Source organism: Synchiropus splendidus, chromosome 1 (assembly GCF_027744825.2).
Source record: "Synchiropus splendidus isolate RoL2022-P1 chromosome 1, RoL_Sspl_1.0, whole genome shotgun sequence".
NCBI classification, from domain to species: Eukaryota; Metazoa; Chordata; class Actinopteri; order Syngnathiformes; family Callionymidae; genus Synchiropus; species Synchiropus splendidus.
Window position 1 is genome coordinate 71,214,851 of NC_071334.1, and position 27,586 is coordinate 71,242,436.

At 56.4% G+C, this 27,586-nt stretch overlaps 3 protein-coding genes across 20 annotated transcripts in view; 1 reads left to right on the forward strand and 2 right to left on the reverse strand.

Moving 5' to 3' along the window:
* The window catches only part of fndc3a (fibronectin type III domain containing 3A), a 42,773-nt gene extending 38,468 nt beyond the window's left edge, over positions 1-4,305 (reverse strand). Inside the window, exon 1 of one of the 2 annotated variants that reach the window (XM_053867519.1) lies at positions 3,701-4,305. The gene's annotated coding sequence lies outside the window, so the exon portion shown is untranslated. The remainder of the gene's footprint in view (positions 1-3,700) is intronic. The other variant, XM_053867528.1, reaches the window with a different exon arrangement.
* On the forward strand, positions 3,252-12,810 carry rcbtb2 (regulator of chromosome condensation (RCC1) and BTB (POZ) domain containing protein 2). Of its 3 annotated transcripts, XM_053867567.1 has the most exons (12): positions 5,985-6,419; positions 6,854-7,089; positions 8,122-8,272; positions 9,001-9,167; positions 9,239-9,397; positions 9,545-9,652; positions 9,717-9,859; positions 9,918-10,108; positions 11,288-11,414; positions 11,692-11,831; positions 11,894-12,024; positions 12,215-12,810. In XM_053867567.1, exons 2-12 carry the CDS (start codon positions 6,964-6,966, stop codon positions 12,353-12,355), a joined length of 1,584 nt encoding a protein of 527 aa, XP_053723542.1. In that variant the 5' UTR covers positions 5,985-6,419; positions 6,854-6,963; the 3' UTR covers positions 12,356-12,810. The 3 variants fall into 3 exon arrangements, with proteins under 3 accessions (XP_053723552.1, XP_053723542.1, XP_053723561.1); XM_053867577.1 differs by lacking the exons at positions 5,985-6,419; positions 8,122-8,272 and adding an exon at positions 3,252-5,913; XM_053867586.1 differs by lacking the exons at positions 5,985-6,419; positions 6,854-7,089; positions 8,122-8,272; ... (1 more) ...; positions 9,239-9,397; positions 9,717-9,859 and having other exon boundaries at positions 9,549-9,652.
* An 896-nt stretch (positions 12,811-13,706) lies between these two features.
* LOC128760223 (unconventional myosin-VIIa-like) overlaps positions 13,707-27,586 on the reverse strand; it is an 18,407-nt gene continuing 4,527 nt past the window's right edge. For 4 of the 15 annotated variants that reach the window (XM_053867497.1, XM_053867506.1, XM_053867488.1 and 1 more), the window contains 43 exons: positions 27,476-27,586; positions 27,344-27,412; positions 26,828-26,912; positions 26,691-26,767; positions 26,303-26,422; positions 26,074-26,216; positions 25,791-26,001; positions 25,560-25,695; positions 25,388-25,494; positions 24,643-24,780; positions 24,425-24,583; positions 24,267-24,359; positions 23,912-24,006; positions 23,770-23,854; positions 22,784-23,002; positions 22,611-22,718; positions 22,342-22,551; positions 22,070-22,285; positions 21,837-22,013; positions 21,667-21,756; positions 21,472-21,599; positions 18,627-18,753; positions 18,452-18,571; positions 18,216-18,389; positions 17,924-18,151; positions 17,696-17,863; positions 17,489-17,606; positions 17,303-17,429; positions 17,066-17,235; positions 16,821-17,011; positions 16,626-16,750; positions 16,411-16,568; positions 16,186-16,339; positions 15,964-16,119; positions 15,791-15,896; positions 15,607-15,720; positions 15,434-15,521; positions 15,256-15,362; positions 14,998-15,183; positions 14,810-14,926; positions 14,653-14,736; positions 14,187-14,306; positions 13,707-14,119 (listed from right to left, as the gene is read on the reverse strand). The exon at positions 27,476-27,586 is cut by the window's right edge and continues 3 nt beyond it. In XM_053867497.1, coding sequence (XP_053723472.1) covers positions 14,024-14,119; positions 14,187-14,306; positions 14,653-14,736; positions 14,810-14,926; positions 14,998-15,183; positions 15,256-15,362; positions 15,434-15,521; positions 15,607-15,720; positions 15,791-15,896; positions 15,964-16,119; positions 16,186-16,339; positions 16,411-16,568; positions 16,626-16,750; positions 16,821-17,011; positions 17,066-17,235; positions 17,303-17,429; positions 17,489-17,606; positions 17,696-17,863; positions 17,924-18,151; positions 18,216-18,389; positions 18,452-18,571; positions 18,627-18,753; positions 21,472-21,599; positions 21,667-21,756; positions 21,837-22,013; positions 22,070-22,285; positions 22,342-22,551; positions 22,611-22,718; positions 22,784-23,002; positions 23,770-23,854; positions 23,912-24,006; positions 24,267-24,359; positions 24,425-24,583; positions 24,643-24,780; positions 25,388-25,494; positions 25,560-25,695; positions 25,791-26,001; positions 26,074-26,216; positions 26,303-26,422; positions 26,691-26,767; positions 26,828-26,912; positions 27,344-27,412; positions 27,476-27,586 — 5,811 coding nt within the window. In that variant the 3' untranslated portion in view covers positions 13,707-14,023. Of the gene's footprint in view, positions 14,120-14,186; positions 14,307-14,652; positions 14,737-14,809; positions 14,927-14,997; positions 15,184-15,255; positions 15,363-15,433; positions 15,522-15,606; positions 15,721-15,790; positions 15,897-15,963; positions 16,120-16,185; positions 16,340-16,410; positions 16,569-16,625; positions 16,751-16,820; positions 17,236-17,302; positions 17,430-17,488; positions 17,864-17,923; positions 18,390-18,451; positions 18,572-18,626; positions 18,754-21,471; positions 21,600-21,666; positions 21,757-21,836; positions 22,014-22,069; positions 22,286-22,341; positions 22,552-22,610; positions 22,719-22,783; positions 23,003-23,769; positions 23,855-23,911; positions 24,007-24,266; positions 24,360-24,424; positions 24,584-24,642; positions 24,781-25,387; positions 25,495-25,559; positions 25,696-25,790; positions 26,002-26,073; positions 26,217-26,302; positions 26,423-26,690; positions 26,768-26,827; positions 26,913-27,343 lie in introns of all 15 variants that reach the window. The other 11 variants (XM_053867462.1, XM_053867467.1, XM_053867442.1 and 8 more) reach the window with 5 other exon arrangements.

The following is a 27,586-nucleotide window of genomic DNA, read 5'->3' on the forward strand; positions in this document are numbered from 1 at the left end:
TAGCTTCCATTACAAGTTAAGCCAATGATGAACACAGGGGCAGAAGCTCAAGGCAGCTCTCGATCACCAATTCAGATCAAAATGACTGACACATTTTCCTATCATTCTGCAAGAGCAGCACTAAACTGACAAATCCGAGGTTTCCTCAGGGACACGGTGCAAGATGGCATCTTTCGCTCGATGCCATTTGAGACGCGTCTAAAACCCTGCAGAACCCACGCCAGGCCTGTATGTAGCATCGGTGCACACTTGTGCTCTGCAGCTGTGATTCTCAACCACAGGGCCAAGGCCCACGGTTGGGTCGCGACCACCCCCTAGAGGTCCACGAGGAGTTGTTGTTTCCCACCTCTGGGCCGTGAGACGCTCAGCTTTAATAGCTGCACATCTGTGACAGTGACCAGCTATGGAGAAGTTCTCGGACAGAAACAATGATGAAGGAAGCGATGGCGCCCCCTACAGTGAACACGGTTTTTGAAATGAATAAGAACATTTTATGGCGATACTTTCATTTACACTGAAATCAGCCATCACAGGAATGAATCGGTTCTATTCCTTGAACAGGCCCCAGACTCATCTGCTCTGGAAAAGGTTCAGGAGCCCTGCTCTACAGGAAAGCATGGCTGTCAATGCAATGTCACAGACTGTCTTTTGTTTTGGGACGTGAGGGTGAGAGAGATCGGCAGCTCGGATTACAAATATATTATAAAATGGTGCCGACAAATGCATCTACCCAACGGATATTAACCTATGTCCCCTTCCACGGCCCAGCAGGACGGCTGGGTGACATGAATCCAAGGTCAAGACACAAACGTTTGCTCCAAATTTCTAACTTTTTCCATGTAGACTGCTTGTCGAGTCACGCGCAGCACTTTCAAGCACATGTTTGTCGTGTGCCACAGTCACTTTAAAGCATGCAGCAAGCAAGCTCTCCAATCACAGCTGAGTGAAACTGACTTCTTCACTTGTATTTCTGGTGGAAAGTTGGGCGTTTGGGCATCCCTCACCTCAGGTCCGGCACTTCTGAATCTGGTATTATGGAACCAGAAACAGAAGCTCTGGCAACAGAACATCATTCACAAAACAAGCTCTAAATGTCAGTCAAAGCAGCTTCCACCGGGTTTCTTTGAACCGCAAATGCTTCAGTGTCTTCCTGTGGGAGCTCAAGTTTCCTCCCGCAGACCAAAATCAAAAAAAGAGTGTCCCTTAACAGGTGTTGATACGGAGTTCTGCTGCTTATTGATGTGCCAACTCGACAGAGACAGAGACAACAGACCAGAACAGAGAGCAACGCATCAACAAGTGGCATATGGGAGAGCACACCACACCCGCAAAAGTTCCTCCGGTCAGAGCAAGTTTGACCAGGCGACTCACTCGGGGTAGGCCATGCAACAGAAACAGATCGAAACATATCATTAAAAACATGCTTTCTGTTTGATCACCATCTTACATCAACTTGCAAGTGTCTGGTCAGTGGCAGCACCAGGTCAGTGTGACAGTCCAGAACCTTTCTGAACAGCTCTTCACTGAAATCGTTGCAACGGCTGTATGTATAACGGCTATATTGTGCCTCGATATTGCACATATAGTTCCTCAGTCACTGTCTACTGCATCATTTCATTTTTATTTCTCTGAAAAGCGTTTATTCGGTATCGCGCAAGGATGTGTGAGACGGGCAAAAATGACGCGTGAGGCGAGAAATGGCGCCTCACGCTAAATGCATTTTGTCTCGCTGCATTCTGTTTTGAAAGCCCACTTGTTCTATCATGAAACTTACTGGAGTTTGTCTCCAACATCATCACTCGTTTGTGTTTAAATCTAACAGTTAACCAAGCGTGGAGATGGGCGGCGGCGCTGGAGAGCACAGCACAGCGTCACGGCCTCGTCATATACAAGTCTGCAAGTCCAAGTTCTTCACAATCACAAAGCATCATTGCGCCCACGCCGAGATGTGACGGACGGGCAGACTTCCGACTGAGACTACAGTCGGAGTGTAAACAGGGTTTTTGGATCCAAAAACACGAAACGTTAAACATTTACACAGGCCCCTCTGACGTCTCCTGGCAAGGAGCTTGACACGAATCTGACCCGGAGTTCATTCTTCCTGAATCATCCGGCACCATGCGATGTCAACGTGCCCCCTCGAGACGCCTCCGTCCAAACTAATGCAAATGAGTTTGTCAAAACCTGTACTGGTGCTTGAATACAGCTGGTGACACAGGAAGTGAGCTGGTCATGTGACCTCTCAATGCAATACATCCATCCACACATGGAGGAACTTACTGAGCCATCGCTGTCCTGAAATAGGTTTCTCAGTTCTATCCAGTCGGTGTGACTACACGAGATGGCACGAACAACCAGCCGCGTTGAAGGGTTTTGTGAAGTTGTCTGTCATCTGACCATCCACAGTAAGAACAACACGGGTTTGTCAGCGTGCTGCACGGACCTACATCTATACAGTATATATATATATCTCTGCGAACACAGACCCACAGCAGTATATTGAATACTTCAAGTTTTAAGAATGAGAGCCTGAAAAAAACTCAACAAAAACCATCTCATTTAAGGAGCCACATTATGCTGAAAGCAAGGGCTGAGCAGAGACATAGGATCACAGAGGAGGAATATAGCGAGCGTCTTCAAACAAAACATTTTCACGTTCTGCTCGGGAAGAGTTTGGCACATCCCTAAGATCCTCAGCTGGAGAAGACATTCTCCTCCAGTGATGATCAGGTCTTCAAAGGAGGAAGTGAAGGGGAGAGCTACAGCTTCTCTGCCCCAGCCATAACAACAACAAAAAAACAGCAAACGGTGAATACATTCGGATGAACCTGAAATAACATTTATTTTGAATTATATTCAGATAGAATTTTAGACAAATATCTGAAGAGTGGAAAAACCCTCTCTCCTAAAACATGCTTGACTAGCAGGAGCCTCGTTTTTCAGAGTCATACGACCAAATAAACAAGAGATGGGGCAAGTGAGTCGGACCATTCAGATCTATGCTTTCTGCACGAAGGAAGCCAGACCAAATGTAAACGGCAGGACTGAAGCTCTGAAACACATGGACAGTTTTGTTTCAGGATTTACAAGCACGTTGAGGCCACAAAGAGTCAAAACAACAAGCCACACAACAGTTAACTTCCAAAGCAACTGCAGTGCCTTTCGAGGCAGCACTTGTGTGACGAGGTTCTTGCCAGATCACGTAGGGCAAATACACATCCTTCTCAGTACCAGCAGTTCACACCGGTTCGGCAGGCGTTAGATCACATCCTGAGCAGCACTGAATCTCGACCTTTGAACTGCGTGAGTCAGGTCGCCGCACGGATCAATGATAACGAAGATTCTCGATCAAGACCAGCACGAGCGAACGGGTTGGTGACACGCTCGCACGTTTGATCAGAGCTGATCTGATCCTGCATGGAGGAGAAGCGCGGTCATGGCGGGGGTCACGGTCCAACCGAAGAGAGCGAGAGCAGCACGTCGGCGTCAGAAGCCGGCATCTCCGAGCCAACCGTCCCAGCCAGGGACACACATCCCTTCACTCGGGCGCCCACCGGGTTCGTTTGAGTGTTGAACCCTTGTGTCACGTGTTGCGAGGCGTTCGCTCGCAGTGTCGGACTCGGGCTTCACCTGCCGACTGTTTCACCAACTGGGACCGATGACGCATCCAACGCGAGATGTCGTAGCCAGCCATACTCACTCGGTGTGTCGGCTCAGCAGCAGCGGTCAACGTCGGTTCTTCGGCCGTTCCACTCCCAGGAGATTCAGCGCTGTGTTCCTGACACTTCCAACAAACTTGCTATCTTCCTTGACGAACGCCGGACACGTCGAGAAGTGGCATGCTAACGTTAGCTTCCCAGAGCTAGCCGGCTAATAATTAGCAAAGTGTGCTTTCCTCCAAGTCTGAAGCGCGAGGCGGCACGCTGTCACGGTCCGCAAGAGGCTGGAGGGACCACGGAGACACTGCAGGGCTGCCGATGCTCGGTGCTGCGGTCGGATCGCGCTAACTTTCCAGCCAGACCTGTCGCTCGCAGGAAAGCAGGAATTTCGCCATCGCTCGCTCCACTGTCTGCGCATGCGCAGCTCGGCAACGATGACGAATCCTTTTTCTGAAGCGAGTGATTTGATGAATTTGTTGTTGTGTGTGTTTCTACAGACGCTGGTCCACGGGATGAGACTGTCGTTGTCCCTCACTTTGGGTGAGCGCACCAGTCCGAGTGTGGGTGACACGTCAACACCGCTCCCGTTCACTGAGAAGTGGCGTCAGTGGAACCTTTGGTGACTCGAGTGACTCACGGTTCACACTGACGTGTGCGTTGGAGCTCGGCGAAGAAGAGAGTGCGACAGGACGGGTGTGACGTCACACCCCACTGGCCAGTGGGAGAGGCTGGGAGTGTGTGAAAACAGGATGACAGGATGAGTCTGTGAGATGTTTGGACCCGTGGACAGGAGAGAGGTCGACGGTGATGGATGATGGAGCTGGAGAAGATGAGGATCGCCAATGAGGCTCTTGGTGATCGATCAAAGTGTGACTTGCTTGATGGTTGGGAACTGGACCTCAGAACCTTCACTCCCAACAATCCCATTCCAACCAGAGCCAACATTGCTCTCCCCGTGGGGACGTTGTGCGTCACCCTTCCCCCGGCCTCTCGCCTGAATAAACCTAACCTTTACTCTGAACCAAAGCCAACGATAATGGCTGAGCTACTTTGTACTGACTGAGGCTTGACAAGGGGAGGCCCGGCCGGAAGTGCCCTCAAGATGTCCTCGCTCTGTTGGCCAACAACTCATACAGGTTCTCACACACAGGACTCTAAACACACGTTTATGATCGCTGTGCTCAGCAAGTGTTGTCATCAGAATCAGTGTGGGCGAACACGTTCTGCTCCTCGTCATCAGTTTGGAAATCGGAGCCACGCTAAAATGAACATTCTTCCAACATCACGAGCCGGTGTCCCAGAAGGGCTTCTCTTCTTTGCCTCTGGCGCATCCCTATGGGCATTGCTGTGAACTACACCCGCGGTCCTCATTTCCATCCCTGGTCTATTTAGAAGCGCCTTGTGTGTGAGCCAACACTCGTGAGGGGCTTCGTTGATGGCGGTGCTGGTGGACTCCAGGAGATGGGAGAAGAGCTCGCCAAACACCTGTTGTGGAACCAGAAACCCTCTTCTCAGCAATGAGTTGGAAGTAAGACACAGAGAAATGCGACCATGTATCTGGGAAAAGCAAGTGCGGTCAGAAATGGTAGGAACTGCTCCTGTTGAGATAGAAGAGAAGAGATGGAGTCAGTGGGACAGCACCCAGCGGCTGCCAGTGAAGACTTGATTGCAAATGTGTTTTCATTTGTCGCCTTCTCTCAAAGTGCAACACACAAGGCTACAGATTCAGTCAGGCTGGACCAGCGCAGGCTGTCTTTGATGTGGTGGAGGTGATCCCAACAATGACTCCGTTCCTCAACCACTCCACTGTGGCAAGAACACAGGACGGCCTTAGCTTATTCTAATCCTCCCAGGCCGTACTGTGAGGTGTGGGCTGCTGTCACCGCTGCTCATGTCCCAGGGACCTTCAACTCGGGTTTGACACTATTTTAAATGATAGGTTTACATGACACATTGGTAATAAACAGTACAGCAATGACTTTCTCAATTCAGATTGTGATATAACAATATACAAATAATCCCATGACACTTCATAACACATATGACGTGTATTGTGCCTTTATTTATCACGTGGTATAGTAGGCAGCGCTCGGGTGAGAGGAGAGGAAACAACTTCAGCGGACAAAATGAAAATCTTGAGCCTTGGCTCAATGGAAGACGAACTCCAACAGTCAAGTGGACCTCGGTCCTCTGGGAAGACAACTGGTGCTGGTTAGCGTGACAAACACGCAATGGAGGCGGTGAAAAACACAAGGTGTGGTGTGGTGCGGTCAGCAGCGGGCGTCTTTATGACTGAGTCCGCGAGTCTCCGGTGAGAATCAAAGCTGTCGGACGTATGATGCATTCACGTCCGTGCAAGTAATACACGGCAATAAACGACGCGCTTGAATTGACTCTCAATCTCCATTTTGTGCCACAGTCGGTGGCAACAGAATCACGTTAACTGACTGTTTCACCTTTCTACGTGAGCGAAAGAAGCAGAAGACGCCGCATTAGAAACGCTGAAGGCCGAAGCTCCAAATTCCGAGGCTGACCAAACTCACCGCGAGCGGACGCGCTGTGTTTACATTGCTGGTCGGAAGTTAGCAAGCTAACCTGCCTAGCTGCTTCAACAACGCTGGTGTGAGGACAAACTCCACCGACATGGACTCCAGAGGCTCCCACTGACCTGCCGACCATGCAGCCCGACGAGTTCATGCGGTTGTTGGACACCAGGGAACGGCATTTGTGACGTGGAACTCGCCAGGAGAAGAACGAAAGGTGCCACACAGACGCGGTGTAACGACTCGTTTAGAGTTCACTCTTGTGACTGGGGCAGCCTGTCAGATGGCGTTTTCACAACGAGGTAGATGACGTGAACGTGGACACGGGACTGAGGTCAACAGACATCTATCGTTAGCTAGTACCACAGTCCCATACACACGCGAACCACGCATCGGTGGTGTCGAGACACGTTCGCTTGGTAAGGTCTTTGTTCTTGGGTGGTGCTAAACTGACAAACCGTCCGGCAAAACGTCTGCGTGCGAGCTGCTGGGTCAAGACCAGGCCCCGAGGGGCTCTCGGCTTCCCTTCACTTGGTCGTCCCAGCTGGACTGGGACCAGAGCCGAGAGGAACCGACAAAGAGATGCGTGATTGTGAGATGGGGTCACGTACGCACGTCAATACGACAGTATATTCGTCTGCTGTGTTCCAGGACACCAGGGGCCGCGTGCGTGGGCGGGGCCGTTTTCCTTCACCCGCTCCGTGTCCAGCCTTCAGGCTCCTGCTGAGTCGACGTGACTCCCTCTGTCGGCAGCGAGGAGGATGCTGGACGTGGGGAAGTGGCCAGTGTTTGCTCTCCTCCCTCCTGAGGACCTTCGTCTGATCCGGCAAGCTTGTGTGTTTGGCAGCGCGGCAAACGAAGCTCTTTACGTGACAGTTAACGACGAGGTAACGACCCCCGCCGTCTCACTTGTGCTCCGCAGCAGCATGTCAGGCACTTCACTGTGAGTTTTCTCCCCCAGATTGATTCTGTGTAAGCCTCTTCCTCTCCCTGCAGATGCACTCCCTGCCACAGAGATAAGCAGATAAGAGGCTATCTTTAGCCGTGGCAGGCTAATACCAGTGTGGAGGCCATTTTTATCCCGACCAGAGGGTGGTGGTGTGTTGTGCTTCTGACCCGAACCGGCCTGCGCTTAACATAAAAGTCGTTTGATCTCTCTGGTTTTCATGGAATTGAACCTCAGCCCAACTCCACGTTGCATCCCTTTCTTCCTCTAGACACCAGGCTGCTCCCAGTGTTTTGAACACTGTGGTCTCTTTAAACCACCCGCTGGCCTGCTGCTCAGGGTCATGAAGGCTCCAAAACAATGAAAACGAGGCTCCTCGGTGCTGTGACCAAGTTGTGAATGTTGGCATTTAGTGAGCAACACACGCTGATAACATTAGAGAAACACGAAGTCATCGTCTCATTGTGCTGGTCTGTTCAACTGCTAACAGTCACAACACGACTGATTTAATGACGCCAATTCTCCTGTATTAATGAAGTCCTGTGTGTAAAGCTGAGAGTTGGTCTTCTGGCTGCTCCTTTTCTCTGAGCCAGTAGACATGGAGGAGTTGTGTGTTTGATGTGGGGTTGTAGGTCTCAAGCTCGACAGGCAGTTGGGCTCCAATGTGCTGCGGCATGTGGGGAACATTGCTGTGTTGACGTGGTGTTGACTTCCCAAATCTTCCCCCGAACAACGTGGAAGCTGTTTCCTGGATTTGATGGTGATGTAACCCGAGCACACTGTCCGGACTCAGACCCTGTCCCTTCCTAGGTCAACAGTCCAGTGTATCAGCGCGAGTAGCTCGTGCTTGAAGCCTGTCGAGTTCTCACCAATATTGTCTCGGGGTATATTGATACATTGAACATCCATGTAGACCTGGTCGCACAGGTTCTGGTCGTTTCAGTGGAGCCAGCCAACGTTGCCTCTGCCGCAGGTCTTCGCTCTGGGCACCAACTGCAGCGGGTGTCTTGGTCTCGGGGATCTCCAGAGTACCATCGAGCCACGCAGGATCGACATCCTGTGCGGGAAGAAGATCGTGTCCCTGAGCTACGGGACTGGGCCACATGTGGTCGTCGCTACATCAGGTAAACCTTGGCTGGACTGGTTTCAAGAGCTTTCAAGATGTTGATCATTGACCTGGTGGTGTCAGTGACCCTGCCATGACTTTAAAAGCTGAGGGTACATGAAGGCGTACAGACTGTAAAGGAGAGGCTGTTGAATGAACATCGGAGGCCGCCAGCACAGCGACACCTCCCCGCAACAATCAAAGGTCATTTTTGACCTTATTCATTCATTAATGACTGACCAGGAAGTGGCTGAAGGTAAAGGCACACAACTGCGTGGTTGGAAATGTGCTGCAAGCCACCTGTGCTGCAGACTTCTCGAGGACACCGCGGCTCTTCAGCTCTTCCTTCATTTGTAATGCTCCGCTCAGTCTTTGTTTTTCTTCATTTGCGCGTTGACCCACTAGATGGCAGGCTCCAAATACAGTCGGTGCATTTGAATGAACTGTGGTCTCATGAGTTCATAGGAACATGTGGACACGTGCTCAAATGAGCCGCCTGTTTCGAGTTCGAGTTTATGGTGCGATGCAGAATTGTCATTGTGGAGACTGTGTTTGGGGGTATATAGCATGCACGATAAGTCATGGCCCATCCCGAGTGTGAACCTGTCAGAAGTCCGCTCAGGTGAAGCTTTGACTCAGGACTGGATATGAGACGAGCAAGAGAGTAACGTGTGCGTCATATGAGCGTTTGAAGAGTCCTCAAATGTCTTGTCTCTGGAAGCATGACGCTCACCCGCTGCTGTGCAGATGGTGAGGTGTTTGCATGGGGTCACAACGGCTACAGTCAACTGGGCAACGGCACCACCAACCACGGCCTGACGCCTGCCGTGGTGTCCACCAACCTGCTGAGCAAGAGGGTGACGGAGGTGGCCTGCGGCTCCCACCACACCATCGCCCTCACCACGGACGGAGAGGTCGGTCGCTGCTCTCACACGTCAAAGTCCTGTACTGAAGAAGAAGGAGGGCCTGTCTTTTCTGCACGCAGGTGTTTGCTTGGGGCTACAACAACTCAGGCCAGGTGGGCTCAGGGTCCACCGCCAATCAGCCCACGCCGCGGCGCGTCAGCAGCTGTTTGCAGAGCAAGGTGGTGGTCAACATAGCCTGCGGTCAGCTGTGCTCCATGGCTGTGCTGGACAATGGCGAGGTAAGGGCCGAGCAGAGGAACGTAGCCGGGCTCAGCGGCGAGAAGGTCGGCCGCATCCAAACGCGACCGAGAACGAGTCTAGTGCTACTGACTGTAGAAGCGAGGAAGTGGCCTGTGCTTGTCCTGACCCGGCCCCTCCCCTCACAGATCTATGGCTGGGGCTACAACTGTAACGGACAGCTGGGTCTGGGCAACAATGGCAACCAGCAGACACCGTGCAGGATCGCGGCTCTCCAGGGCGTCAGCGTCATCCAGGTGAAGCCTCTGCTCCCACACGTCTCCTCACCGTTGAGCTCCGCTTCATCTCACGGCTCCTCAGGTTGCGTGTGGATACGCACACACGCTGGCCCTCACGGATGAGGGCTTTGTCTACGCCTGGGGCGCCAACTCCTACGGACAGCTGGGCACCGGAAATAAAAGCAACCAAGCCGTGCCCACGCTGATCAACACAGACAAAGAGAGGTGGGTGTGTCCCGCGCCGCGGCCGCTCAGCAGAAACCTGGGTGTGTTTGGTCGGCAGGATCGTGGAGGTGGCGGCCTGCCACACCAGCCACACGTCTGCAGCCAAGACGCAGAGCGGCCAGGTCCTGATGTGGGGCCAGTGCCGAGGTCAAGCCGTAGCCAGTCCCCACCTCACGCACTTCAGCGGCACGGACGACGTCTTCGCTTGCTTCGCCACGCCGGCCGTCACGTGGCACCTGCTGTCAGTCGGTGCGTGTGCTGCTCTTTCATTTCACCCTCAGTGTGTCGGCGACCCAGTTGGCCCTGTGATCTGTGTTCCCTCTTGGCTGCGCGCGTGTGCAATTGTGCACAGCTGACACAATCTCAGCACAAAAACATCTGCACGGCGCAACAAAAATTCACTCTCACTGCAATATCCAGACTCTGGAGCTTCTGGCCGTCCAGACATGGAGCCTGGTGACATCAGAGCAGTGAGATGAAGCGCTCACTGTTCCACCGCGTGTTTCCTCCCTGTCCTCCGCTGCAGCGTGCGCCCAGCGACGGCGCTACATCCACAGCGTGGAAGGAAGAGCAACTGGAAGAGCTGCCATCTGAAGGGAACTATTGGAGCTGGCTGATGTTGAGGAGCTGCTTTCTCTTCAAATGTTGGGGGGCGGTCGGGTTTCAGACCACAGAGAGGAGACGCTAGTCAGCTGAGGAGATGAAGTGTGGAGTCAGTGGAGAAGAAAGCTGTTCCTTCTTCACTGGAGCTCACTGTTCCATGAGGAGCGCTCGCTCACAGAAGACAAAAGTCACTCTCACCACAGACGGGTTCAGGAGCCTCATCCATCCGTCTGAGAAAGGAGCCATGTTTGTCAAAGTTGCTTCAAGTTCTTTGACGTCCAGCGCACACCTCAGTGCTGTCATGTGACTTCAGTGACCATCAGGTTTGAGCTCATAAAAAAATCGAATCTGAAAAAAACTTGAATTTGAAACGGAAAAAAACGTATTATATTCAAAATGTCAGCTGATTAATTTTTACACTGTATTGAAAACTTTGATTTTTTTATTAAAACATCTTTTTTTTGGAGTGAACATTTTTTTAATTTGGATTAAAAATTTTTTTTTTTTAATTCAATTGGGGTTTTTTGGAACGTGCCGTCGACTTGATCCCCGTTTCACCTGTGTGTTCCCGGTGCAGGACTGGATCTCTCAGGTTAGACCCCATCGGTCCCGTCTCACCTCCCCTCACCACATTCCTGGAAGAGGCTGGAGAAATAAACAGGAAGCTTTTGTTTCCTGCCCGTGTCCCTGACGCTTCTCTTGGCTCCTGTTCTGACTCAGATGTGGGAGGTCGTCATTGCGGCATGAGATCAGAGCCACAGGACCCGGTGTGCCTTGAAATGCCCAAACGACAGTCTGAATCTTGGTGTAACTTCTTGGTTCCAGATGGAGACGATTACCTGACGGTGGCTCAGTCTTTGAAGAAGGAGTTCGACAGTCCGGAGATCTCCGACCTCAAGTTCGTGGTTGATGGGAAGTGCATTCACGTCCACAAGGCTCTGCTGAAAATCAGGTGCGAGGAATGGTCTGGTCCGGTTGGGCAGCACAGCTCCTGCAGGCTCCACTCTTGGGCTTCCATTTCATCTCACTTCCTCAGAGTCTGAGCAGAGTCCAGCCCCCGGTGGAGACGTGCCAACACCATCCCGAATCCTCCCTTAGATCCCCAACCACCAGGGGGCGGGCGTCTCCTCACTGATGCTGCTGCTAGCGTGACGCGGCGTTGATAATAACTGGGGGAGGTCAAACGAATGTGCCTCCGTCTCGTGCGTCATGTGACCCTCCCTCCCCAGATGCGAACACTTTCGGACGCTGCTGAACGAGAACGATGAGGACTCCATCGAGATCCATCAGTTCTCCTTCCTGGTGTACCGAGCCTTCCTGGAGTACCTATACACCGACACCATCAACCTGCCACCAGAGGACGCTATTGGTGAGCAGCAGTCGCCACCACCGGGGGGAGCGGCGACCTGACCAGCCTGTTCTCCTGTGCAGGCCTGCTGGACCTGGCCACCTTCTACAGAGAGAGCCGGCTGAAGAGACTCTGTCAGGAGGCCATCAAGCGCGGCATCTCTGAGGAGAACGCCATCACGCTGCTGTCGGCCGCGGTCAAGTACGAGGCGCGGGTAAGAGCGCCGCTTTGACGGCCAGCTCCAGGTTGGTGTTCCAACCAGACGAGACTGGTCACAGACACTGTTGCTGCTGCTGAGAAGGTGTCCTCTTGAGTGGCCGGAACCAAAACCTGTACCCCAGGCCCCTGACCCGCCACACCCCTGTCCGTGATATCAAGCACCGAACCCAGACCTTCTTTTTCAGGACCTGGAGGAGTTCTGCTTCAAGTTCTGTGTCAACCACCTGACGGCCGTCACGCAGACGCAAGCGTTTGCCGACATGGACCATGACCTGCTGAAGAACTTCATCAGCAAAGCCAGCCGCTACGGCGCCTTCAAGAACTGACTGGAGGGCGCCTGTGCCGACTGATCCCGGGAGGCTCGAGGACCGCCGAGGGTCATGAGGGAGTGTGGTGAGAAGGAGACGTCACTGGGGGAGCGCCTCCATGGCCGTGGTGCTGACAGAGTGGGCGCTGATGGGGTCGCTGTGGAAGGCCAGCTTCCGCTGCTCCTCATCCTCCCGAGCGTCTTCGTCCGCCTCCACAACAGGAACTAACACTCTGTTGCCAAGGTAACCAGAGTCGAAGGCGTGGCCTCGGCCGTCGTCCCCCTCAGTCGCCCTGTTGTTTGAGTTAGCGGTTTGTGTCTGCCGTGGTGTTTCGCCCCACAGACGTGGACTGAGCTCCGACGCCGCCCCCTCCTGGCTCGTGTGCTTGTTTACTTGCGTTGTGTTACCATTTTTCTAAAAAGTTTTTTGTATTCTGCGCCCCCCCTCGGCATTAAACACTTGAATTGCCCGTTTGTGGCCTGAGAGAAGGCCTCGTGTTTGTGGAACTGCTGAAGCTGCCCTCGGTACGGGACACTGGTGTTTCTGTCAGATCCAGGGTCCCAGCAGAAATGTGAGGCGTGCTGGGGCCGCTGAGCACACCAGCCTCCAGCGCCGGGCTTGAGGTGACACGAGAGCTGAGCTCACACTCGTGTGTCATCAGGCTTCAGAGGAGGGTCTGAACGCTGCAGGTGGCCCAGCGGGGGGGGGCTGGCTCTACCACAGTGTCATAACACGGCACTCAAGAGGAGGAGTGTGTCACCTCTCAGTTTCAGGTGGTCAGTCTCTTCTTCACCAACATCTTGTTTGGACCAGAGATGGTCCGGGTCCAGGGACACGTGACGGCATCGCAGACTCCACACACTGGAGCTTGAAAATGGGTGTGGAGCAGTTGCAACATGGTTGAAATGCGGGCGGTTTCTCTGTGTGTTGGCTTCACGTTCCAGAGCAGCTCGTGAGGGCGGGTGTCAGTGGCTGGTTCCTCTTTCCGTCCGGGAGACACATTCAGAGCTTCCGTGTGTCAAGTGCACGGCCCACGTCGCAGCGTGGCTCGGCGCCACAGTCTGGTCGGCCCAGTCCACCTCAGTACCAACGGTACTCTGCAGAACTCAACGTCTGGTCCGTGTCCAGCGTCCAGAACTGGTCCGGCTCGCCCGGGTCCTGCCTCCCCGTCTTCGAGGACAGAGGCGCCCTCGCCCTCGCCCTCCGCAGCTGAGAGCATGTTCCGCATGCGCCGTGAGAACCTCGCGCACACCAGCAGCCGAAACCCGCGTTCTCGAGTCAGGGTCAGTAGTCTGGCGACCTCTGGTGGCGGCGCGCGGGAGTGCACGCTGTGTGCGCGTGTCAGAGAGAGTGTGACAGAAGAGTTGACGAGAGTTTTATTGGAGCGGCTCACAGAACAAAGGCACTCACGCCATTTTAGCCCTTCGGCCCATGACCTCTGACGCGGGCTAGTAGGTGAGAGGTCGGAGGTCAGAGGTAGTCATCCTCACTGGACGGGTCGTCGTCATGAAGGCGGCAGCCGCTCGGGCCCTCGCCGGCGCTGCTGACCTCTGACCCCTCCGAGCTGCCTGAGGCGCTGCGACTCATGCGCCACAGCTGCTGGTTGAAGCTCCGCCCCCAGCTGCAGTGCTGGCCGATGGGGCGCAGGAGGCGGAGCAGCTCGGCCGCCTCCTGCCAGCGGGACGTTCACTTGTCTCCGGAGCGAGACGCCGAGCGCTGCCGGTTCATGCTGGTCAGCATCTGGCTGATGTAGGAGGTCAGGAGGTCGTCCATCTTGTAGCCCTGCGGGCGGGTGGCACTGGCGTGACGCCGGGCTGCGGGGACCTGTGTGTGTGTGTGTGTGTCTCACCAGCGACGTCTCGCAGAGCAGTTTGCTTCCTCGGACCAGGTTCCCGATGGTGACGTGGAAGTAGGTGTTTCCACTGCTCCAGTTGGAGATCTTGGTGAAGGGGTGAGTGGTGAGGATCTCCTGCACACACACACACACTATCGTAGTGAGGAGCTCTCCTGGTCATCACCCTTCCCTCAGCCTCTCAACCTAGGTTACTAGAACCTTCAAGTCTTTATCTTCGAATGGTCCCCACACATAGCAGTATCAACACACACACACACACACACTTGTGTGTTTGCTACCCAGTTACTTTGACGTCGTCACCCTCAAATATGAGGCCTGACCTTGTGGGGTCCGGCAAAATGGCCCCATCGATGCATACGTTCCCGCGGGTGTTTCCAAGAAGGAGTCCCCACGAGGCCAGCGGTACAAGCGCGCACACACACGGCCTCTCTCTCTCTCTCTCTCTCTCTCTCACCCTCACCTTGGTCTTGGGGTGGATGAGACTGACTCCGTGCTTGTTGATGGCGATCAGCAGGATCTCGGGGTAGTTGGGCTCCGTTGTTTGCTGAAACAGTGGAGGCTCAGTGTGGCGTCATCGCTGCGCGAGGTCGGCAGCGGAAACAGGGAGGGGACCGTACCTTGACCTCGAAGAAGGCGGAGCCAAACGTGGGCCATTTGTAGATGATCTTCAGGAACATGAGCTTGGCTTCCTCTCGCGACTTTCCCGCCTGCTTGTTGAAGTAGGCCACCACTGACTGCACACACACACACACACACACACGTGAAGGCTCCTGTTTGGACGGCGGGAGGAAATCCGAGCGCTTACCCGCTTCCAGTCGTCGGGGGACATCTGGCGGAGCAGGTCCTGAGGGACCAGCTCGCGCAGGATCTTGGGGATGGAGGGGAAGTGGGACTTGTCCTCCTCAAACTTGACGCGGTAGATGAGCGCGGCCAGCTGGAGGACCTCCTCTCTGGAGCAGCGGTGGTAGCCCCTCAGGTACTTGGGCAGCTCCTGCAGAGGGCATCACATGACTCGGGGGCGCGCCGGCGGGCCGGGCACCAGGCACCGGCTCTGGCCTCTCACCTGGTAGAAGTGGAAGATGGAGTCCGCGAAGGAGTCCTTCCCTGGAACCGTGTTGGTCCACAGTTTCTTCATGAAGAAGACCTGGTAGGTGAGAGACGGGAGCAGCCCTGGACACACACACACACACGCACAAGGGTGGCTCAGAGGGTGGTGGGTGGTGGTGGTGGGGGGTTCCAACCTTCTTTGGCCGGTCGAGACTTCTTGATCCAGTCGCTCAGGTGCCGCACAAAGTCGAAGAAGAAGTCTCCTTCTGGGACGCTGATGACCTGCCGTCAAGGTCACAGAGAGAGGCTGAGGTGAGCCAGGGGCTGGACCGGTGGCACGGCTGACCCCTGACCCCTGACCCCTGACCTTGTCTGAGATCTTCACGAAGAGACTGAAGCCTTCAGGGGACTTGAGCAGCAGGCGAGTGGAGATGTTCAGACAGAAGTCCTTGGCTTTGGTGCTGGACTCCACCTCGAACGCCTGTCAGACGCACACGGGTGCGGGGTTAGACCCGGGGTTAGGCGCCGGCGCCGCCCCTCTGGCGACCCACCTCGTCCGTGTCGTCTGGAAAGTAGACCTTGTGGAAGATCTGCGTGGTCTTGTGCTGGATGGCCTCCACCTCCACCAGGTGGGGCGGGTACTTCCTGGAGCCGTTGCTGTGGAGACAGGCCGAGCGGTCAGAGGTGCGGCGGCGGCGGCGGCGGAGCTCGGGTCCTGTGTTACCGCAGCGCCTTGTGCAGCCGCCGCAGGCAGTCGGCTGACAGGGGGTGGAGCCTGTGGGCCTGCAGGAAGCGCTGCAGGTGGGGCAGCAGCAGGTTGCTGGGCGGGAAGAGGCCGCAGCAGAGCCACAGCAGCTCCCAGCCCTTCTCCTCGCTGTACCTGCAGACACGGAGCTCAGGTGAGGGCTGGAGGCGCGGGGTGGGGGGGGTGGGGGTGGGGGCCTACTTGACGTGGTTGTCGGTCAGCTGCTTGATGATCTGGCAGTAGATCTCGTCCTTCAGAGGCTCGTGCTTCAGCGGCGCCTCGAAGATCTGGTCGGTCAGATCGTTGACCGAGCGCGTCCTCTTGGACGGGTAGTCGCCCATGTACTTCATGAGCGGTGGCGCCGGGTCAAGGAGGCAAGCGTGCGGCGTGAGAGAGAGGGCGGGCGGGCGGGCGAGCGAAGGATATCCATGAAGGCCAGGCAGGCCTCCTGGCTCAGCTCCTCCTGCTGCAGCACCTTCTTCAGCAGCGGCAGCTTCAGCGGCTCCCGGCTGCAGCTCCACAGTTTGTCCTTCCCGCGGCTCTTGGTGACCATGACCCGGCTCAGCGTGTGTTTGGGGGGCGGCCTGAGAGACGCAGGGCGGGGTCAGGGAGCGGAGGGCCTGGGGTCTCGGCCGTGGTACCTGAAGTGGTCGTAGGAGAACTCCTCCAGCGTGTAGGGCTGCAGCGAGGCCTCGCCCTCGGGCGCCGCCGGCCGCCAGACTCTGGCCGTCTCCTGCCGCTGCTCCGGCGTCAGGGTCACCAGGGTCTGTCGGGCAGGAGCACAGACACGGTCACGCCTCCGGCTGCAGCGGGACCCGCCGGCGACAGGGACCCACCACGGTCTCGGGAGGAGGACGCGTCACGCTCGGCAGCACGTAGACACAGTCGGCGGGGAAGTCTCCTCTCTGATTGGTCCGCGCGTTGACGCCGTGCGCCCACCCGGAGCTCAGCACCTGCTCCCCCGAGTCCTGGTCCAGCAGGATCAGGTCTCCCCTCAGGAAGCTCAGGAAGGTGGACTCCTCCGCGGCTGAAGGAGCTTCAGAGTTCAGCTCTGTCTCTGGAGCCTGGCCACGCCACTCACCTGGACTGGGGTTGTCCTGCAGCGCCACCACGAACTTGGACCTCTGCCTCAGACCCTCCAGGAAGGTCACCACGAGGTCGCGGACGTCCTCGGCATTGTTGGAGGTGAAGGTGAACTCGTCTCCTTTGATGGTGGCCAAGGTGAAGCTCTGACTCTGAAGCTTGCCGCCCCTGAAAGCGGCAGTGGTCAGGAGCAGGGGCAGGAGCTCCGGCCTCTGAGAGACGGACGGGCGCTCACCTGCTGCTGGACACGGCCGTGATCTCCGGGAAGGACAGCTCCAGCAGGACCTGCTCCTGCTCGTCCACGAAGTAAACCCCCGTCCAGTTGACCGCCACGATCAGGTCGTTCTTGGGGAGACTGGGACCTGGAGCAGAGAGCGTCCCGAGTCTCGTCCGGACCTTCACCCGGGCAGAGCCGACTCACCCGAGAACTTGAAGGCCTCGTAGAATCGTGAGAACAACAGCGGCCACTTGTGACGAGCAAAGTCCACGACCTCTTCCTTGACCTTCTGAGGGTCGAACCTCTTCTGGGCGTAGATTCCCTGAACACACGCACGCACACACACACAGGCACGATGGATGGAGGGGCGGAGGGGCGGACAGATGGATGATGGACGGGTGGATGAAGGACCTTCTTGTGAGCCGCCATGATGACGTGCGCCCACTTCTCCACGCTCCTGGAGGAGCTGATCTCGCGGTCGGGCACGTAGGAGGGCACCAGGCTGAGCAGCCGCTCCGGCAGGATCTCGGCACCGTAGTCCACGTAGTACTGCTGCGAGGCCAGCTCGGCCAGGTCGTCCTGCGGGGTCGGCCGGGGTCAGCCCTCATTGCTCCGTGGCTCCGGCGAGCGCCCACCTACCCGGTCGCAGCGGTACTCGCCGAACTTGACCCCCCGCACCACCTGCTGGTAGATGAGGCCGGTGGCCACGGGGTCGTCGGCCGGGCAGTGCCACGGCGTGAAGAGCTCCTTCCTGAAGAACAGCCTCCAGGGGGCGTTGCGCTCCTGGGCGCCCTGCTCTTTGGCGTACTGCTCGCACTGAGACACGGCGTCCATCACGTGGTCGCTGCCGCTGCCCAGAGACGACACCTGCGGTGGGAGGGCGGAGCCGTGAGGCGGGCTGACCCGGGCCGGCGGAGTGCACGTGTGTGACCTTGTCAAACAGAGCGATGTAGAGTGAAAAGCCAAATCTGTCCCGCAGGTTGATCTTGTCGGCGAGAGCGTGGCACAGCTCCCGCGCCGTGGTGGCCGAGTCGCTCAGCAGGGTTTTGGTGGTGCCGTCCATGAAGGTGACCGGCAGCATCACCGGCTTCTTGGACTTGGTGGCCTGCGAGGACGCCAGTGAGTGCCGGGCCGCGCCCGCGTGCGCGCGTGCGTGCGTGTGTGCACCTGCAGCTCCAGCCAGGAGGGCGGCTGGGTCCTGGTGCCGTTCACGAAGGTCCTCCTCAGTCGCTCCTCGCAGTACGGAGCGTAACCCGGAGGCCCCGTGTGGATGAAGTTCCTCAGATACTGCACACACCACCTGTTAACCCCGGCAGAGGTGGCCAGCCCGAGACCCGCTCACCTTCACAAACTTGTCCGACGGGCCGAAGCACCCGACGCACAGCGACAGCAGGATCCAGCCTCGCGCATGAGAACTTTTGGACGGGTTCTGAGTGAGCTGCTTACAGATCTGGCAGTAGACCTCATCGCTGACACGCACGCACACACACACACAGTGAGGTTTTCATGCTTTGTGGGGACCTCTCCTGGCTGTCACCCTTTCCCCAGCCTCTCCCCGGAACACCTGGCTCACCTGAACCAGGACTCTCATGCTAGCTTCACCGAGCTACGGGCTACATGCTAACATAATCCCAGCTACTGGTTACATGCTAACATAATCCCAGCTACTGGCTACATGCTAACATAATCCCAGCTACTGGCTACATGCTAACATAATCCCAGCTACTGACTACATGCTAGCTGAGTCCAGCTACTGGTTACATGCTAACATAATCCCAGCTACTGGCTCCATGCTAGCTGAGTCCAGCTACTGGCTCCATGCTAGCTTAGTCCAGCTACTGGCTCCATGTTAACATAATCCCAGCTACTGACTACATGCTAGCTGAGTCCAGCTACTGGTTACATGCTAACATAATCCCAGCTACTGGCTCCATGCTAGCTGAGTCCAGCTACTGGCTCCATGCTAGCTGAGTCCAGCTACTGGCTCCATGCTAGCTGAGTCCAGCTACTGGCTCCATGCTAGCTGAGTCCAGCTACTGGCTCCATGCTAGCTGAGTCCAGCTACTGGCTCCATGTTAACATAATCCCAGCTACTGGCTCCATGCTAGCTGAGTCCAGCTACTGGCTCCATGCTAGCTTAGTCCAGCTACTGGCTCCATGTTAACATAATCCCAGCTACTGACTACATGCTAGCTGAGTCCAGCTACTGGTTACATGCTAACATAATCCCAGCTACTGGCTCCATGCTAGCTGAGTCCAGCTACTGGCTCCATGCTAGCTGAGTCCAGCTACTGGCTCCATGCTAACATAATCCCAGCTACTGGCTACATGTTAACATAATCCCAGCTACTGACTACATGCTAGCTGAGTCCAGCTACTGGTTACATGCTAACATAATCCCAGCTACTGGCTCCATGCTATCTGAGTCCAGCTACTGGCTCCATGCTAGCTGAGTCCAGCTACTGGCTCCATGCTAGCTTAGTCCAGCTACTGGCTCCATGCTAACATAATCCCAGCTACTGGCTACATGCTAACATAATCCCAGCTACTGGCTCCATGCTAACATAATCCCAGCTACTGGCTCCATGCTAGCTGAGTCCAGCTACTGGCTCCATGCTAGCTTAGTCCAGCTACTGGTTACATGCTAACATAATCCCAGCTACTGGCTCCATGCTAGCTGAGTCCAGCTACTGGCTCCATGCTAACATAATCCCAGCTACTGGCTACATGTTAACATAATCCCAGCTACTGACTACATGCTAGCTGAGTCCAGCTACTGGCTCCATGCTAACATAATCCCAGCTACTGGCTACATGTTAACATAATCCCAGCTACTGACTACATGCTAGCTGAGTCCAGCTACTGGTTACATGCTAACATAATCCCAGCTACTGGCTCCATGCTAGCTGAGTCCAGCTACTGGCTCCATGCTAGCTGAGTCCAGCTACTGGCTCCATGCTAGCTTAGTCCAGCTACTGGCTCCATGCTAACATAATCCCAGCTACTGGCTACATGCTAACATAATCCCAGCTACTGGCTCCATGCTAACATAATCCCAGCTACTGGCTCCATGCTAACATAATCCCAGCTACTGGCTCCATGCTAGCTGAGTCCAGCTACTGGCTCCATGCTAGCTTAGTCCAGCTACTGGTTACATGCTAACATAATCCCAGCTACTGGCTCCATGCTAGCTGAGTCCAGCTACTGGCTCCATGCTAGCTGAGTCCAGCTACTGGCTCCATGCTAGCTTAGTCCAGCTACTGGTTACATGCTAACATAATCCCAGCTACTGGCTCCATGCTAGCTGAGTCCAGCTACTGGCTCCATGCTAACATAATCCCAGCTACTGGCTACATGTTAACATAATCCCAGCTACTGACTACATGCTAGCTGAGTCCAGCTACTGGTTACATGCTAACATAATCCCAGCTACTGGCTCCATGCTAGCTGAGTCCAGCTACTGGCTCCATGCTAGCTGAGTCCAGCTACTGGCTCCATGCTAGCTTAGTCCAGCTACTGGCTCCATGCTAACATAATCCCAGCTACTGGCTACATGCTAACATAATCCCAGCTACTGGCTCCATGCTAACATAATCCCAGCTACTGGCTCCATGCTAGCTGAGTCCAGCTACTGGCTCCATGCTAGCTTAGTCCAGCTACTGGCTCCATGCTAACATAATCCCAGCTACTGGCTACATGCTAACATAATCCCAGCTACTGGCTCCATGCTAACATAATCCCAGCTACTGGCTCCATGCTAGCTGAGTCCAGCTACTGGCTCCATGCTAGCTTAGTCCAGCTACTGGCTCCATGCTAACATAATCCCAGCTACTGGCTACATGCTAACATAATCCCAGCTACTGGCTCCATGCTAACATAATCCCAGCTACTGGCTCCATGCTAGCTGAGTCCAGCTACTGGCTCCATGCTAGCTTAGTCCAGCTACTGGTTACATGCTAACATAATCCCAGCTACTGGCTCCATGCTAGCTGAGTCCAGCTACTGGCTCCATGCTAGCTTAGTCCAGCTACTGGTTACATGCTAACATAATCCCAGCTCCTGGCTCCATGCTAGCTGAGTCCAGCTACTGGTTCAAACGTCCAAATAAGTAGGTTCCAGTCAGAGACCTGGTTCAGGTGAGCCGTGTGTTTCGGGGAGAGGTCCCCACAAGGGTAGAGACGTGTTACCGGAGGCCCGGTCGCAGGATTCCGTTGCCAATGATGAAGTGCAGCTTCTCCAGGTTGGACGTGGGCCGGTCCTCCAGCATGCTGTTGCCGTGGAGACGGTGCTCGCCGTCGTTGAGCCGCTTGGTGACCTGACACAGCAGACCACGTGACTGACCATGTGACTGACCATGTGACTGCCGTGGCGCGGGCGCCCACCTCCTCTGTGATCTTGGACTTCTTCTTCAGCGTGAGAGACACCAGCTTGTGACGGACGCTGTTCTTCCTGTGGCCCTCTGAGGGCGGAGCCTGGAGCGGGAGGGGCCAGGGTCAGTGGGCTCCAGGCACAGGGCCAGGGACCCCCCTACCTCCACACGGCCTCGCCTCACCTCCCCCTCGCCCTGCAGCGCCTGCAGCTCTCTCTTGTACGTCTTCTTCCCCAGCGTCTCGTAGATCTTGGTCATGACCGGGATCTTCTCGCTGCCGTCGCTGAGGGCCGTGTGGTACTTGGGCTCGGGCAGGTCGCCCATGAACCTCAGCACCGTGATCCACACCGCCAGAGCAGCCTGCAGCAGAAGCAGAGGGCCAGAGTCCAGCAGAGCGCCCGGGTGAGAGCACCCACCAGCTGGTCTCCCTCGTCCTCGTGGAACAGCAGCGGCTGCTTGAGGGGCCTCCGCACGTAGCTGTGGCTGCTGGTGCCCTGGAAGTAGGTGGCGGCGAACTTGGCGAACTTGTACTCGGACAGATCCTCCTCCTCCTCGTCATCCTGGTCCTCGGGCAGAGGGAGAGCCTGGTCCAGGTCCTCCTCCTGCAGCTGCCTGTGGCCCCGCTCCAGGTCCTGCAGAGAGTGGGGCGTCAGAGCGTGCCCCCCGCGTGGCGGCGGGGAGCTCGCACCTCGAAGCCGGCGGGCGCCTGCCCGTCCTGACCCGGCAGGGAGCCGCTGCTGCCCAGGAAGCCGAACATCTTGTCCACCATGTCCGAGTGGTTGACGGGCTCCTGCCGAGCCTTCTCCATCTGCTCCAGCAGCTCCTTCTTCCGCCGCGCCTCCTCCTTCTCCTTCTTCTCCCGCTGGGCGTCCTCCCTGGCTAGCTGGGCCAGGCGCTCCTGCAGAAGGGGAGCGTGACGGGACAGAGCCCTGGGCCGGGCGGGTGGCGGAGCCTCACCTGGTGCTTGCGCTCGGCCTCGGCCTTGGCCTTCTTGGCCGACATCTGGTTCCTCAGCTTGGCTTCCTCCGCCAACCGCAGCTTCTCGGCCTCCAGGCGCCGGCGGTACTGCGGGGACGGCAGCAGCTGAGTCTCGCCGCTCAGACGGGGGCGCCGCGCCGGAGGGCGCCTACCTCCTGCTGCAGCCTGCGGTGCAGGCGGCGAGCGATCATCCCTCGCGTGTACGCCTGCACGGTGACCACGGCCCACAGCCGGTGCCGGAAGGCCCGGCGCACCAGGAAGCCTCGGCAGCGGCTCTGCAGGCCGGTGATCCTCAGACGGGCCGCGTGGTAAGAGGCGCACAGCTTCCTGGAGCGGACCAGAGCCTGGAGACGAGAGAAGCCGGCCCGCATCTGCCGAGACACATGCCGCCGGTCACTGCCTTTGTGGGAACCCTCGACCTTTCCCCAGCCTCTCCCCCCGAACACATGGCTCACCAGAACCAGGACCAGACTGGGACCGGTTAGTTTGACATTTTCATCCTGAAACTGAGGTTTGGGCCTGTGGGGACCAGCAAAAGTGCCCCAAGGAAAGACATGACAAGGAGGTGTTTTCCCCAACACTGGGCCTCAGTAGAATGGATATGCTAAAGCAGTGATGCTCAACCACAGGGCCCCTGGAGGTTTGCTTGTTCCACCCCTCTGGACCGTGACAGGCTCAGCTTTAACCCATGAGCCACGTATGGTGGCAGTAGTGAGTCAGTGAACTGACCTGACCGCTGCACGTCTGTGATAGTCACCAAATACAGAGGAGTTCTTGGACAGAAACAGTGATGAAGGAAGTGGTGGCGCCCCCTACAGTGAACACTGTTGGAGCAATGTGATGAGCAGGACTCGCTCCTGCACGGTGTCACGTCGCCTCACGAGCTTGTTGACGTGTGAGTAGGTTCAATATGGCTGCTGATCACAGATGAGATCAGGAGTCATGGATCAGTTCTGTTGTTCTGGGAGAGTTGGGCCTGAGATTCAGAGCGCTGTGCTAAAACCCAGCCGCACACTCGGGCCTCTATCCTTGTGGGAGCTCTCCTGGCCATCGGCCTCTCCCCCTGACCGTCACCTAAAACACAGCCTGGTGGGGACGGTCCCCAGGAAGACACAGAGACACAGACACACAGACTTACAGCTCCGTAGTTCTTGCGGCAGTGGAATCCTCTCCAGGTCTTCTGGATCACCACAGCTGACTTCCTCATCTTCAGGAAGTGGGATCTGGAAGAGGAAGCGATGTGAGAGCGACAGCAGACACCAAACCAAGACGTCCGCTACCTGTCCTTGAAGCCTCGCACCACCTTCTGGATGAGGATGACCTTGTCTGTGATGGCCTTGTCTCGCTCGATCTCCAGCAGCATGTCGTGGTGATCCTGGTCACATGATCCGCATGGTCACATGATCAGACGCTCGTGTGTCTGTGTGTGTGTGTGTGTGTGTGTGTGTGTCAGGAAGGCCAGAGTGCTGCTCAGACTGTTTCCACTTCCTGTGCTGCTTCCTGTCCGTCAGAGGTCACGTGCCGCGACGGCGGTGAGAAAACAAAGTGTGTGACCTTTCACCTCCGGGTGACAGGAAGTGAGCGGCTCGTCACGCATGAGAACAGGTCACGTGACTGACCCTCCCGTCCCACTACCTTGAGGAAGATCTTGGTCTTCCCCATCTGCCAGTCGTCGTCCCGGCCCAGCACCACCTCCGCGATCCTCTGGCAGGTTCCCCTCAGGTCCTCCTGAGGCACCGGGGCGTGAGAGGGTGAGGAGGTCACGCCCCAGGCGGGGCTCGCGCCGCGCTCACCTGCTTGTAGGCGGGTTTGACGCCCGGCATCAGGACCCTGTAGCGATCCACGAACTCCACGAAGGTGTAGCGGATGGGGTACCCGGCCCGGCGGATGCGGATGGTCTCCATCATGCCCGAGTAGCGCAGCTGCCGCACACACAGCTCCCGGTCGAAGAGCTGCGAGGACACGGGCGTGAGAGGCCGGCCTTGCCGCGGCGCCCGCGCGCTGCACTCACCATGGGCTTCTTGAACTCGTTGGGTTTGATGCAGCGGACGAAGAAAGGCTGACTCACACTCAGGGTCTTCATCAGCAGCTCCAGGGACCTTTTGAACTGACTGCTGAGTGTTGGAGAGCGTTTCCTGGTCTCCGCCCCCTGACACACACACACACACACACAGGCTGCTCCATATCTCTCTTTGTGGGGACCTCTCATGGCCATAATGGCCCAGTTCTGTTGAAGTTCCAGCCCTCAAATGGAACCTTAACCTGCGGCAAAAGCTCCCCACAAGGTGGTGTTTCCCCCAAATGGTCCTAAAATAAGTTGAACCTCACACTCTCTCACTCACTCTCTCACTCTCACACTCTCACTCTCACACTCTCTCACTCTCTCACTCACTCTCACTTACTCACTCTCTCACTCATTCTCTCACTCACTCTCTCACTCTCACACTCTCACTCACTCATTCTCACACTCTCTCACTCACTCTCTCACTCTCACACTCTCACTCTCACACTCATTCTCTCACTCTCTCTCTCCCCCTCCCTCTCTCCCTCTCTCTCTCTCACTCTCTCTCTCACTCACTCTCTCACTCTCACTCACTCACTCACTCACTCTCTCACTCTCTCACTCTCTCTCTCACTCACTCTCTCACTCTCTCTCACTCACTGTCACTCACTCACTCACTCGATGCTTCAACCCAGCGATGCCGGTCCTGTGTTGGCAGTACACACTTGTGTGTGTGCGTGCGCGAGTGTGTTACCATGGCGACGTCGGCCTGGAAGATCTGCTTGATGAACTTGTTCTTGGAGGAGTGCACCAGCTGGATGATGTCTCCGTACAGAGTGTCTCGGTTCTTCTCCAGGAAGCCTGCGGCAGCACCACACGCTGGTCAGTCACTGTGCTGACCGCCTCCCACAGGCGCCACCTCGCACCTCTGCTCTCGTAGTAGACGACGCCGGCGAAGTGCTGGATCCCAAACTGAGTCTCGTAGTTGTTTTTGGGAGGAATGTAGTTGCTGTTGACTTTGTGCTGGAAGTTGAGCTTGTTCAACATGGTGGTGTCCGTGCCCTGCACACACACACACGCAGACGCCGCCTTGGTGGGGACCTGCCGCACTGACGGCACCGTGTGTGTGTGTGTGTGTGTGTGTGTGTGTGTGAGACCTTGGGGAACCTGCTCTCCTCGTCGATGAGGGAGATGATGTTCATGGGCTTGAGGGCGATCATGTCCAGCGCCTCCTGGTTGTCGGTGAACTCGATGTGCTGCCAGCTGATGTCCTCCAGGTTGTACTCCTCCTGCTCCAGCTTGAAGACGTGGCGCACGAAGAACTGCTGCAGGTTCTCGTTGGCAAAGTTGATGCAGAGCTGCTCGAAGCTGCCAGCGAGAGGGACAGAGAGAGAGAGAGAGACGTGCAGGAGGCTCAGCGGGCCCCGACCTCTCACCTACCTGTTGATGGTGAAGTTCTCAAAACCGAAGATGTCCAGCAGCCCGATGGAGCGCCGCACGGCTTTGGCTTGGGAGGACGGAGGCTTGTAGATGGCGGCGTTGATCTTCTCCACGATCCACACAAAGAGCCGCCCGTAGATGCCCTGCACGCACACACAGACGCGCAACCAGAGCAACGGGATTCAGCCTTCCTGTGCCAGTAATGCTCGGAGGTCAAAGGTCGGCGCACCTTGACGAAGGCGTCTCGGACGTCCAGCGCCTGCTCTCGGCTCAGAGGCGTGGACACGGTCTCCCCTCTGGTGATCAGCGTCCTGCTGGTCAGGCAGTTGGTCACGTCCTTCCCGTCCACCTGCACACACACGCTTGTTTGTCCTGCTATCAGGGGACCAGTTTTGACCATCCTTGTGAGGACCCTATGACTTTATGGGGCCATTTGACTGGACCCACGAGGTTAAGCCTGTTTGAGGGTGAAAACTTGAAAGGAACTGGGTCTCAGCCTGGTCCAGAGTCCTGGTTCAGGTGAGCCATGTGTTTAAGGGGAGAGGCTGGGGAAAGGGCGACGGTCCTCACAAGGATAGAGAGACAAGGATGTGTGTGTGTGTGTGTGTGTGTGTCACCTCCAGCAGGGAGGCTGCAGTGTTCAGATGAGGACTCCTGGTGACCTCACATGCGTCCAGGTTGTCGTATGTTCGGGCTGCAGGGGTCAAAGGTCAGCAGTGTTTCTCTGTGTGTGTGGCGCTCGCCACCCTCTGACCTTCATACTGCAGGTTCCCCAGGTGTAAGATGGAGGCCAGCAGTTTGGAGATCTCCCAGTTCTCTCTGTCCGTGAACATCAGGACCTGCAGCGTGACATACGTGAACAGATGCCCTCTCACCCTCTCACTCTCCCTCCCTCTCTCTCCCTCTCTCTCACCCTCCTGCCGTCTCACCCTATTCGCCTCTCTCTCTTACCCTCTCACCCCCCCTCCCTCTCTCTCTCCCTCTCTCTCTCTCTCTCTCTCTCTCCTCTCTCTCTCCCTCTCTCCCTCTCTCTCTCCCTCTCTCTCTCACCCTCTCACCCTCCTGCCGTCTCACCCTATTGGCCTCTCTCTCTCTCTCACCCTCGCTCTGTCACCCTCTCTCTCACCCTCCTGCCCTCACAGCCTATTGGCCTTTCACCCCCTCTCTCTCTCTCACCCTCTCTGCCTCTCTCTCACCCTCTCTTTCACCCTCTCTCCTGCCGTCTCACCCTATTGGCCCCTCTCTCTCACCCTCTGGCCCTCTCACGCACCTTCATGGCAGAGCGGATGTTGGAGTACTCCTTCATGTCGTCGCGGCCGTCACACAGCGTGCAGTCGCCCTGCGGAGGAGCTGTGAGGTTAGGGGCCGGCTGGGTGAGGGCGTGCGCGTGGGGCCAACTCACGAAGGTCAGGTAGGTGTAGTCGCGCGCTCGGCTCAGGCCCAGCCTCTGCTTCTCCTCGCCCGTCATGCCCTCCAGCATGCAGTAGAAGATGTGGTAGTTCCTCTCGTCGCG